This window comes from Gadus macrocephalus, chromosome 9 (assembly GCF_031168955.1).
Source record: "Gadus macrocephalus chromosome 9, ASM3116895v1".
Taxonomy (NCBI): Eukaryota; Metazoa; Chordata; class Actinopteri; order Gadiformes; family Gadidae; genus Gadus; species Gadus macrocephalus.
This window is the reverse complement of record NC_082390.1, coordinates 5,168,552-5,181,640: the sequence shown is the minus strand read 5'-3', so window position 1 is coordinate 5,181,640 and position 13,089 is coordinate 5,168,552. Positions and strand designations below refer to the sequence as shown.

The 13,089-nt window shown below is 45.9% G+C and overlaps 2 protein-coding genes across 2 annotated transcripts; both read right to left on the bottom strand.

Annotated features, from left to right (window-relative positions):
• Positions 1-35: 35 nt before the first annotated feature.
• hdac10 (histone deacetylase 10) lies at positions 36-9,394 on the bottom strand. Its single transcript, XM_060060376.1, has 20 exons — positions 9,011-9,394; positions 8,774-8,908; positions 8,587-8,683; positions 7,923-8,020; positions 7,719-7,823; positions 7,499-7,567; positions 6,027-6,153; positions 5,595-5,660; positions 5,440-5,499; positions 5,005-5,094; positions 4,570-4,676; positions 3,983-4,050; positions 2,940-3,219; positions 2,600-2,690; positions 2,378-2,454; positions 2,100-2,156; positions 1,862-1,943; positions 1,388-1,576; positions 339-498; positions 36-197 (listed from the first exon to the last, which is right to left on the bottom strand). The coding sequence occupies exons 1-20, from the start codon at positions 9,073-9,075 to the stop codon at positions 163-165; spliced, it is 2,058 nt and encodes a 685-aa protein (XP_059916359.1). The 5' UTR covers positions 9,076-9,394; the 3' UTR covers positions 36-162.
• Positions 9,395-9,884: 490 nt separating this feature from the next.
• aplnr2 (apelin receptor 2) lies at positions 9,885-12,446 on the bottom strand. The gene is made up of 2 exons (XM_060060377.1): positions 12,332-12,446; positions 9,885-12,082 (listed from the first exon to the last, which is right to left on the bottom strand). The coding sequence occupies exon 2, from the start codon at positions 11,925-11,927 to the stop codon at positions 10,317-10,319; it is 1,611 nt and encodes a 536-aa protein (XP_059916360.1). The 5' UTR covers positions 11,928-12,082; positions 12,332-12,446; the 3' UTR covers positions 9,885-10,316.
• Positions 12,447-13,089: the final 643 nt, after the last annotated feature.

The window sequence follows — 13,089 nt, the reverse complement described above, 5'->3', positions numbered from 1 at the left end:
TGAACATTTAAATTGGTTTGCTAATTGGCAGAACACACTGTTACAAAATGTACTTTATTAATCCCAGACAGGACATTTGTGAAAAAATATGTGCAAAATGTCAGTCTTTTTAATATCTTAAGATATATTAAGAAAGATCCAAATCAGAATCGTAGAACTTTCTCAGCAGTCCATTTTGTTTCTCCTTTTCTCCGGTGCTGTTTCAGAAAACATAAACAAACATTTCAATTAAAAGAGTGCTTCCTTTATACCCTCACACTCATCAGTGAAGGTTTGTATCGTGATCACCAATGTCCTCTTTCTTTGATACCACATTCATTTCCAATCCCTGAATGTACCGGTGGTTTGCAGTAGGGGCCAGTCGGTCTGCAGTCTGAGTCTCAGCCTCTCAAAGGACCCCACATCCTCCGGCCCCGGGGCAACCAGGGGCCCCAGAGAGAGGGCGGCGTTCCCCAGGAGACCAGAGGCCGTTATGCCAACTGGAGCGGTCTCATTCTCCTACACAGGAAATACGTGAGGAATGAACCACAGCATGTTTACAAGATACACTAGGTGTGGCCAAACTAAAGATGGTAAGAAAGACATCAGCTACACAAGCTACAGAAAGGGGGCCGTGTGCTTTGCCTTTCTGCACCCCAACCACTGTGAGCCCCCTATGGGCCTTGAGGTGAATTACAGTTTAGTCGCTACATCCAGGGCTTCACAGGCAGGCGGTCATGGCGGCTGTTTGTCACTGAACAGGGATTATGCAGATTGCTCAAGGGTACTTGGGTTAAGGCAGGGACCTTGAGTTAATGGCTTCCGCATGGGAATGCGTGACATGAATGTACACTCTGTGTACAGTCTGGTTTCGCCGACCATAGTGGATGAGTCGGAAATTCAAATCATGTTGATTAGTGGACGGATAAAATGCATATTTCTGAATTAACGTCATGTGATCCAGGAATAAGCAGCCGGCTAAATGAATGAGCGAGGGCTTCGAGAAAGCATAAGTTCTCGCTGATTCGGTTAAAACACTTAAAAATTCCAAAAAATATATATATATTAGAATAAAAAAAATATTAAAATGTTACTTAGGATCGTGTAGCATCTTCTCCAAGCTATCTTTGTTGTATACGGGGAATGGGTTAACCTAGCAATTCTAAGTGCTTGGCACTTGGTTCTATGAACATCCTCACCGTACCGATAGCGACTCTGTTGTTTCCGTTTCTTTTGACAAATGTAAGTCGCTTTGGACAAAAGCGTCTGCTAAAGGCCCTCAACGTAAACGTAACATACTGGGGACACAAATGAATGCAAATCACTACGTACACAGCAGTCGTGGTCACTTCTATGAACGTTGGTCCCTGCCAAGCATCCCCCCCTTAGGCCCCCTCCAGGAACTCACCTGCAGCAGTACCAGCGTGTGTCCCAGGGCCAGGCCCTGTAGCAGGCAGGTGAGCTGCTGCCAGAGGCCCCCCTCCACCTGGGAGCCCGGCAACCGGGCCAGCAGCACCAGACCCGGCTCGTACTGGTATCCCAGGGGCAGCAGGAGGCCCAGCACGGCCTGCACGACGCCCGCCGTGTCCCCGCAACCCTGGGGGGGAGAAGGGGACCGCAGGAGGACCGTCGCATTCAGAGGAGAACAAGCACGAACGCAAGCTGGGGATGGGAAGTCAAGTGGCACGTTTGGGGGGGGATACGTGTCACGGATTTAAATGGGATCACGTGGGACCATCGCAGGCATGTAGCGGCACACACATGAACAAACACTTCTAACATATTAGGAACTCCATTCAACGTTCCACGCATGCTTTGTCCTTGTGCCCTTTCCCTGACAGGAAGGGTATGATGCTGCCCAATCTGTCTAGGAGGGTAATACCTTCTTCAGTGGGATGGGAATGTAGTATTTGGACTGTGCTTCGTGTGGCTCCATGCTGTCGATGTGCACCACTAGTGTTTTCCTGTAGAAAACAATCATCACTTAGAAACTATTTTTTCTACTGATTACCATGGGAGTATTATACAGGTTTTATATTACCTCTTAATAAAGAGTAGAGTACGATGAAAGTGAATGTAAATGTTTTCCTTAATCAAAAGAAACGTGAGCAGGTACTCACTCATCCTCTATGATTTGAGATGGGACCGGCCCTTCTCCCATCCACACCAGCAATACCCTGTGGGGAGCGCAGACACACAGCAAATAATGGAACCAATAGAGAAGGTACTGGGTTCAATCCCCGATGTCCACAGCCAAGATACAGGCCGAACCTGCTCCTTAATGAAATGCGTCTGTACGTCTGTGTTTACTTTCTCACACCCTGCCTGTTCCTCAATGAAGTACCTGAATAAGTAGGTAAAAATAAGTTAAATAGTAACTAAAAGGTTAGAGTCATACCGTTTGGAGAGAGATGCTGAGGTCAGCAGCGTGGCTGCCATGGAAAGATCCGGAACCAACGCCAGGCCGTTACGAATCTGGTGGGTGATCATGTGACATTAGGGAATTTAGGTCAGACAAGTGATACAGAATAAAAGGGTGCTATGAGGAAATTGCACTTGTATATATATCTATACATATATAATAATACATTCATGCATCTTGCACAGACGAATGCTGTACCTCGTTCTTATCCATTTGTCCGAGCAGGGCAGTGAGGTTGTAGAGCAACGTCACGCTAGCCTCATCCTCCGACTCTTTGAGGTAGCTTTTCCTAGTGAAATGAAAACCGTTCATGAGCAATGGAAAACATATGAACACATAACCGGATCACGATGAGACATTTTTGTCCATTCTGTTCTCCATTCCAACGTTTCAATTATAAAAGTTGCAAACCAAATCAATACATTGATTAAACGCTACATTTATAAATGACTAATAATATCAAAACAATTATTCTAATAACAATTGTACTATCTAGTCATTCTTAGCAGTCACTTTCATCCAAAGTGACTTTCACCACCTGAGTCGGGCTCTCTCCAGGGGCCCGGGGCCGTGGGCAGGGCTGAAACGTGCGCAGCCGTCCGGGCACTCCACGGCGTCGGGCAGAAGCAGAGCGCTGCGGAGGGACGGAGCGACGCGCCGAAGAGGCTCGGGCCACACTATCTCCTCTTCCTCTTTCTCCTCCACCTTCTCCTCCTCCCTCTGGGCGACCCCTCCAGCCTCGCCCTCGGGCCCCTGGGAGCCGCCCTGCTGGGCCGGCCTGCGGTTCTTGGAGCTGGGCTCTTCAGGGAAGGGGGCAGCTGTGGAGGGGCCAGGGACGGGATGGGGATGGTCGGTTGAATGGCTTGGGGTTATAGGTTATCGGTGTACACTAGGGCTGTCAGTCAAACGCGTTATTAACGGCGTTGACGCAATCCAATTTTAACGGCGTTCATTTTTTTATCGCGCGATTAGCGCAAATTCATATTTAAAAAAAAACAAAGAAGCAGTAGCCTGACTGCTATGTTCAAGGCAGTATGTTTGTATGTTCATCGTTTAATTGCACTATAGGCTTTTTTTTGTATCTTCCTGTTTTGATCAGTATATGCCAATGTTGTTATCAATAAAAAAACATTTGCACAAGGCAAGGCGATGCACTTCTCCATGTTGATAAGAGCATTACATTTAGTGTACACTGAAAAGGTTTTCATGCGTGGCTCAAGAGAACAAGTGCGCAAGACAATTCAACATTCAACTGAATGTGGGGCCCTCATTTGGATAAAGGGGTTCACAAATTAGCTTTACTTGACAACAATGTGTTTTTTGTTTGTTAGAAGCAATTGACAAAAGAGAAACAGAATGACCCTTTGATCAAGTTCCTGGTTACATGCACGAAATTAGAAATGAAGACCGTTAAAGCCAGTCATAAAGTGTGGCTAGTAAGTGGGCCTATAACTACATTACCAGAAGAGGTAAGTTAAGTGTTCTGAACTCTAGATGGATATCTGGAAATGGTGTCATATAGACATGTATAATCTATCTCTAAAAGAAGTAGGGGGAAAAGTGGGTGTTGAGAAGACATACCTGCATGCTGCAGACAGGACCAGTACTTCTTATGAATTGACCGGGCACTATGTATGGACTCAAGTGCACTAAAATAGGAAAGACAAACACAAAACAGTTTTCATCTAAATGTTAAAAGAAACCTTTAAAAAAATGACAGTAGGGCTGCTCCATAATGAGAAAAATCATAATCACGATTATTTTGGTCCATATTGAAATCACTGTTATTCAAACGATTATCTTTGAGCATGAAAAAATTTTGTATTTATTCAGCATGTCTCTCCGAAAAAAAAAATTGTAACTGAGAACTTTGAAATTTCGCCTTAAGAAAATACACAAAATGGTCAAAAAGAAAATGTTACAATCTAAATGATATAAAAATATGTATCCAGCTGGTCTGCCCTTTCTATAAAACATTAAAAAAAAAACATAATAATGAAAAAAAAAAAACAACGAACGACTCGATTATGTTAATTGTATGATCGTTTGACGCCAAAAATCGAAATCGCGATCAAAATACGTTGAATCGCCCAGCCCTAAATGACAGCGTTTAAAACTCTCATTCCCGTTATGCAAAACCGGCATCTCTGATAGGTTAAAGGTCATACCTGTCACAGGCACCACCGAGTTGGGCCGGACGTGGGGCGGGATCGCCTAGCAACGTCTGGACAGTCTGGCACACCGACTGAGCCAGAGAGGTCAGGTTGTACCCTCCCTGCAATAAGTCAGCAACAATGTGTGTCACTAATGCAGTACAATGCAGCACAGCACAGCCTCTTCTTAGTTATGTCGGAAATGGCAGAGAGCGCGGAACCGAGTGTAGAGGTTGATCGGACGGGACAAAATGCCGATCAAATTATCTTGTTTCGGAATAAAACATAGAGAACATAACAGCATGAGAACCGAAATTAACACTAAATACTAGACGATGACATGAGTCAACATGAGGTTTTGAAACTAAGGGTTGGGAACGGAAACAGTAAAAGAGTTCTTGACGAGGAGGAGACATTTGCATGAGCAAGAGAAGAGGAGTGTGCGCTGACCTCCAGAACGGCACACACTTTGCCGTCGGCTAAGTTCATGAGGAGGTGTGTGAGATGGGCGAAGATGTCCGGTGTCGCAGACATGTGACCCTAAAAATACGAGACAGAACACTTTAGGGTCGTTTTATGTCTTATGGTTTAATGCTCAGAGACACTGATTTACTTAGTTGTACAAATCTTGTTAACAAAATTATAAATAACTTGAACACTTTATGCACCAAATCTTTTAGATTCATACTTTCATTTTGCCACAAATATTTAGTTTTTTGCCATTATCGCTGCTAAATGTTATTTTGTTCACTTGGTAGATTACTTGTGCCTTGGTAAGACTTCCACTGTACAGAAGATATTGAGGTTCGCTCATGAATCCTTGTATTGTACCATGTAAAACATGTCAACGATACTGATCCACACATCTATGTTTCAAGATCTCACCTCAGGGTCACCGATGGCTGAGTCAAAGCCAGCGCATATGAACACCAAGTCTGGGCTGAACTGAAGGAAACCACAAAACAAAACACATAACACATTTGAACATTAGGCTTCAGGAGGTAACAAGCAAAGTGTGAAAAAGTGGTTGATTTTCTCACCTCATACGCAACAGGTAGGAGAACGTGGAAAAAAACTGCTAAATAGTCACTGTTCCCCATTCCCACCTAGAAAAGGTGTTAGATAATGAAACATGTTTTACGCAAACATACCAAATTGTAAATGTATTATTATTCTTACAATAAACAAATAACAATTCATCTTCAACATATACTTTTCTTTATGGACATGATATGGTACACTGCGGATGAGAGTTGCTTTGTTTTGTTAAAAGGTTAAACAGTTAATAATTTCAAGTTATCTTTATCAATATCAGGTTATCTTCATTGGCCTTTAAAAGTGAGATAGTTCCAGCCAGGGTTTCCTCACAACAAATAAACACGAACGGAGAGCCATACATTAAAAGACAAAGGTTTTCCCAACAGGAGACTAATCAATCCAACCAGATGTGTTGTTTGTTACATGTGGCTCACCTTGTTCCAAGGCACATTCACATTGAATCCAGCTCCTTTCCCGCTGCCCACACTGTCAAAGTCTGACTCCTTCAGGTTGGGCCAGAAGCTCTGATGCTCATAGCGGTGCCAGGAGAAGTAAAGCACACTGGGAAATGTCAACAACAACGGGCTTAATGCAGCATGATATAATGATGACTCTTGTTTTAAGATCTTTATTTCTTGAGATTAGACTGCCTACTACATAATATCATATCAATAAAAAGGAATTCAAATATCTGTGGACTCAGTGGCTTACAACCAGTATGCGAAATACGGGGGAGTCCGGGGGGGCTCAACCCCCCCGAATTACCCATGAGACCCCCTGAAAGCCTCAAAAGAAAAATTTGAGGGGGGTCTCAAATTTTGTCAGAAAAAAAAAATATATATTATTGTCACTAATGGTCACTTACATTTTTTTTAAGCTCACCATGTCCAGTATTCAGAATTCAAAACATTTATTCACAAATAGCTTATTTTTTTTGCCGAGCGGTGCCAGCGTATGCAAATTAGCCATTTTCGCCAAACAGAAGAAAGACATAATGTGGACAAGTCATACTAAAAACGTCTAGCAAGCGAAAGCTAAACCAGAGTGCATCACTCACACACTTTGGGTCTATTCTAACTTAGGTTAAAAGGCTATCTTTTAAATCTTTGCAGTGACTGAAGCAGCCTAGCCTTGGAGTTGGCGAAGTTGGAGTGATTTATTCCGTGCGTGCGAGAGCGAGACAGAGACACGAGAGAGAGAGCGCACCTGCCGTGGTGATGTAAATGTTGTTGTTGTTGTGTAAAATGTTGTCAGCATCCGCCGTGGTTGGACGAATGTGCTTTGTGAATGTGTTCAATGATGTATCTGTCTAATCGTATTTGCTGTACATGGATGGTTAAACAATGTCACACGATTGGTCATACTGCAGGCCCTCATTTGCAAGTGCACTGATTGCGTGCCAGTCTCCGAAAGGCTATACCTGGCATTTATGCAGTTGTTGATTACTCTTCTAAGTGCGCCAGATTGCTGCCAATTATTGTCGTTTTTTGTTTGCAGGAGGCTGCAATGGCTTAAGTTTTGCTTTACGAATAGGCTACTATAACATATCGGATTATTAAAGATTGTTGTGTGCTTGTGTGTGTGTGTTTTCATGTAGGCTATAGACTGATTGCTTGCATCCATTAAATATTGTAATGTTGTAGGCCTAATGCATATTGGGAAAATTTAACAACAATCGGGGGATGGGGACACCCCCGAATATTGACTGGTATTACATTCTCTCGCTTGTTGCAATGCCATCGCATATTATTCACTGGAAAAACCAACTTAGATGCTCCAATATTGATTCATGTATGTTGTTTTGGATAAAAGCGTCTGCTAAACTGACTATATACAAACGGTCTGACTCTAACTGTCTAAGTGATGAGATTTGACCGTTTGTAAGACAATACTATAAAACCCTCACCTTGGGTCATCCTCAAAGCAGTACTGGACACCTTGTCCATGGTGGACATCCCAGTCCACGATCAACACCCTTGTCCAAACAAAACAACACTACAAAGTTATGGAAACTTTATTTCCTACAGACAGACAGACGGATCATATTTGTATCCATTACACAGGCATGTACAGGAAAAGTACAGGATTGGATAGAGGAACAAGAGGAAGGATATTTTTAATTTCACCTCTTTGCCTTGTGGTGTTTTTTGGCGTATTGAGCTGCGATGGCCACATTGTTGAACACACAAAACCCATTGGCGGCACTGGACTGACTGTGGTGCCCTGGAGGTCTGGATTCGAAAGATTGTATAAACCATGTTAAACAATGGGATACATAGAAACTTAAAATGACTGGCTTATGTGAATAAACCATCACTTTCCGATCTCACCTGACCAGTGCCATGCCGTTCCTGACCTTCCCCGTCATAACGTTGTCCACAAGCTGCAGAGTGGCACCGACAGCCAGCTTGGCACAGTGGTAGATGTTCTGCAACGGTAAAATAAGGTCAGAGCACCTCCTAGTGGTAGATCTGTGTACTGAATGGGGCTCATACAACTCGTCTGTGCAGTAGTAGACCTACAAAAGAGTCCAAAAATAAACTTTTCAAACAGACATCCCATAAAAATTAAAACTTTTAATAATACTATTTATGACTCCTATCCTAAACTTTTACACATAGGCCGATAAATTGTACGCTTTCTTTAAGGTCTAGACTACTTTAATAAAACTTAAAATAGTGCTTGTTGAACTCTGAGACCAAGAGTGTCCTTGGAGGGGTCATTTGTAATTTCTGTGAGATATAAGTTGGCATTCAGTCCAAGGGACGGCTATCTAATGCCTAACTATCTCAGTGAATGTTCATAATTAAGCAAGCTTTTGGAAAATGTTTCATCCATGTTTGACTAAAAGCAAGCAATATGATTTGAATGTTTTAATTATCGACTTTCAGTTCGGCCTCCACTTCATACAAATCACTTTAAAGATCAATCAATATCCATCCCACACAATGAAATGGCTTTAAATTCCTTCAACAATTCCTCATACTAACTAACCGGGTGGAAGTAGACGTCGCCGTACTTCTGGGTGAAGGTCATCAGCTCTTCCAGATGCATGAACGGGGTCTTTTTCACAGCCTCTAGATACTCCTCACTGTTAAATGGACCCAAAGCACATTATGACACAATATCTTCGAGGTATTTCTGTGTGTTTAAGGAGGGTTTGGGGGCCGTTAGCTTTAACCTGTGGGCCAACAGGATCTCTGCATCCGTTGCCTCTCGTACGGGGATGGAGACGCACCGATCAGCAAGACCGCTCTTCTCCAAAGCTTCATAGCTCACTATCAATCGCTCAGGAACCTCGATTTTACACGCCGGGCTGTGTGGGCAAAGCAAAAGATTACGTAATGCATGGATCGATCACAGTTTGATCAGGTGAAATTGATGCGCTGCCAAATTGCGTGTATACTCATGTACTCACTCAACCCAGAGGAGTTTATATTTGGTCATCTCTTCATCGTAGATCAACGCAGTTCCCATCTTCATCGGATGAGTTGGATGCGACACTTAGTATCCGATTTATTGCACAGGAAACACGTAAAATGGATAGAAATCCTTTCAGTCAAGTCCAGTTTTTTATCCCCCGAAATTGGTTCTGCTTGGAAGATCAACTACGTGCCTGTTACCTTCAATTTAATCTATTAAATATACTTTATACTGAATACCAAAGTTCACTGAAATCCCCGTTGTATCGTGGAGCCGTATGCAGATCCATGCAGATCAAACTTTGACCGGAGACATCTTTGTTATGTCACGTGACGCGTTCAGAAATCCCACATCAGCCACAGCACTCACAAAGCTCGCCAACAAGACGCGCGCTGATTCAAACACCGCTTCCGCGTCCGGCCCCAGCGTGGTCTGGAACGACTCTGGACTCTACTTCTCCTGGAAGAGCCGATACCTGCCATTTCAGCATCAGCAAGTGAACGGAGTTGAAAGAAGTGCAGATTTCAAATTTCTGCAGCTGGATATAGATGTAGGTGCATGTGTGTCTTCATGTCGAGTGGAAAACGTTTTGCATTGCAAACAAAAATCAATATTCTGAAAGCAAAAAAAAAAAGTGCTAGATATGTTTGAGAGAACAATATTAGTGCATAACACAGCTGTTAATACACACATACATAATAAACCATACAAAAAAACCATGTTATTACAATTGCATACTCATAATAGATATGAGTATGCAATATTGTTTATATACTGTAAAATATACTATTGTTTATTTACTGTTTATAACTGTTTTCTTAAGAAACATTACACCGGTTTACCATTGAAAAGACATTTCAGAATTGTATCTTCAAAAATATTTTTATTAAACAAAAATACAGCAAAAACAAAACACTATAATAACAGATCACATGAAATGTGGGGCTTCATATTTCCAGATCCAGTCTCAGACTGAAATTTAGTAGTTGATCAATGTGACCCTAGGGACCATCCAACCAACCACGTTGTGACATGGTATCCAAATATCTAACAAAAAATACACAGAATACAAAGATGACGGATCATAAATCCAACATCGGCTTTAAAACATGCTAAGATAACATTAAATACTTGGGATTTAGTCTATTTTCAGTGAGTCACATTTCCTTTGAACTATTGTAGTACTTGGTTCCAGTACATTCCGACTGAACCCATCATGGGACACATAAAGTCAACGGGACAGCAACAGGAATGTCTGAGTCAGGGTTGTAATGTGAACTCTACGACGGCATGTTGGCCTGCTACGCGACATCAATCCTCTTCGCCTTCCTCCCCTCCTCCTCCTCCTCCCTCCCCCCCTCCCCCCCGCTGCCATCCGCCGTCTCCTCCTGAGTTCTCGTGGGAAAAGCGGAGCTCTTCTCATCTTCCCCCTCCCCGTCTCCTCTTCCTCCTCCCTCGGCCGGCGCCCCTTCGCGCCCCCTCTGACTCCTCCTCTTCCTGGTCCTCCGCGATGGGCACTGGAGGAGCAGGGCCTCCCTGCACCTCCTCCTGAAGGAGGAGTCGCACGCGGCGTACAGCAGCGGGTTGAGGCAGCTGTTGAGGTAGGCCAGGCACGTGACGTAGGGCTGGGCGGCCAGCAGGGCCTGGTCCAGGGAGCAGGAGTACGGCACCAGCCCCAGCTCCAGCAGCAGGTCCGCCGTCTTGTTGACGTGCAGCGGCAGCCAGCACAGGAAGAAGGCCAGCACCAGGCTGACGATGACCCGCAGGAGCCGCCGCTGCCGCCGGCGGTCGGGCCGGGGCCCGCGGCCGAAGTGGCGGCTCAGGAGGTGGGCCAGCGAGCAGTAGCACGCCAGCAGGACCACGAGGGGCAGGAGGAAGCCGATCAGGGTGGACTTCAGACTCAGGGCGGCCGCCCACCACAGCTTGGCCCGCTCCCGCTCGGGGTCCGACAGGTCGTCGCCGATGAGCACGGAGTAGTCCATCTGGCAGGAGAGCAGGACGTCGCCGCCGGGGTACGCCGACGGCTCCGCGGGCCCCGGCGTCCAGTCGTAGTCGGCGTCGGCGGCGTCCTCCCCCAGCTCCACCTCTACGACGGAGCGCAGCAGGAAACCGGGAAGCGCCAGAACCCCCGCCAGCGCCCACACTCCCCCCAGCACCCGGCGCGTCCTGCCGGGGCGGCCGTTGGGGGCGTGGTGGCCCGAGTGCTGCCGCCCAATCAGCACCCAGTAGCGCTCCACGCTCAGCACGCTGAGGCTGAACACGCTGGCGTACATGTTGAGCGCCGTCAGGAAGCTGCTGACCTGGCAGAGGGGCTGTCCGAACGGCCAGTGGTAGCCCAGCGCCGTGTACGCCGCCCACAGGGGCAGAGTGACCAGGAAGCACAGGTCGGCTAAGGCCAGGCTCGCGATCAGGGAGTCGGTCAGCGAACGCGGGGGGCGCGGAGGGGACGGAACGGAGGACGTAGGGTGGGAACAAGGGGGTGCTCCGCCGCCGCCGCCGCCACCGCCGCCGCCGCCGGGTGTGGCCGTGTAGCGGCCTGAGGTCCCGTCGAGGCGGTCTCCACGGAGACCCCCGCCGGCGCGGACGTCGTACCGACTGCTCAGGAAGATTTTGCCGAGGAACGCTCTGCTGATGGTGGTCGCGGCACCGGTGGTTCTGGAGGTCCGCCCGGCCTTCCTTCCCTCAGCCCGGTTCAGGTATGCCCAGAGCACCAGGCCGTTGCCCAGGCAACCCACCAGGAAGGCCAGTAGGTAGACGGAGGGGATGATGGAGTAGGACGGGGACCAGTCGGTGTAGTCACACTGGGGGAGTGCCGGGGGGGAGGGGGAGGGGTAGGGGGAGGAGCCATACCCTGGGTCGGACATATTGGTCTCCATCGGTAGATCCGACTTCCATCGCGGAAGGTGTGCCATTGAAAATGTTCGAGTTAAGCGGCCAAAACCGATGATCCAGAATAAAGATGAGTATCTTGGCTGTGTTATATATATATCTGTCTTCTGGGATACAAAGAAACGTTCTCCTTTCTATTAAATTTCTTTCTTCATTTTTTCTCACCAATTATATCAATCTGGGGACAGAGAGAAATAACCAGATTAAATGACTGCTACATCTTCCTCAGAAACACGTCGTCCCATCCAATGATACATAGTGTAAACACACATGCGTGACATGCATAGATACATACAAGATACAACCTTTTAAAACAAATGTCACTCCCTATTCCACAATTGAGCACTTAAATGTCGGCCCTATTCATCACCTGAAACTACATGAGCCACAATTATCAAGGAATTGACTATGTTTATATGACACCTACCTCATCAGTGTTCTGCGTAGCCTCTGTATCATCTTCCTTTTCACTACTGAAGGCGTGACTGTAACCCACGGCTCAATATATATAGCAGTGCAACTTTCCCCCCCTCTCTCTCTCTCTCTTCCCCCCCCCCCCCCCCCCCCTGCAAGGACCACCCCTACAGAACTTACGAGATCTGCATACGCCCCCCCCCCCCCACCCAACACAAACACTCACCTCCCGAGACAGACAATAACCCCCACCCCCCCACACACACTGACATACAGTCACCCCTACCAAGATACACACAGACGCACTCACACACACACACACACATAGACACACAGAAACACTCTTCTATTCATATTCCTTGTAGAACCAAGACACAAAAGTGGTCACAAAAAACTTTTAACCACACACTAAGACAAACGGGACATAAACAGGCTTTCTCAAACAATCTTTGCACACACACGGCAAACATAAGAGGACATCTTTGCAATTCAGAGACAGAAACTCCCTTAGAAAAAGAAAATGGGGTACGCATACAGTATGTAAATGGGGCAAGCTAAGAGACACAACTTCAAAGATTTCAGCCAACTTGAGTTGACCTGACTGCTATGTGTCTACAGCACAACAAACTGATACTTACTGAACAGACAACAAGCAATCACTATAAATATGTGCTCTGTCCCTCAAGATATATTGCTTGCTTTTGATACATGATCGGCCAACAGCCTCAGACACTGGAATATGCATAGGCAGGATACACACTATTAAGCTCA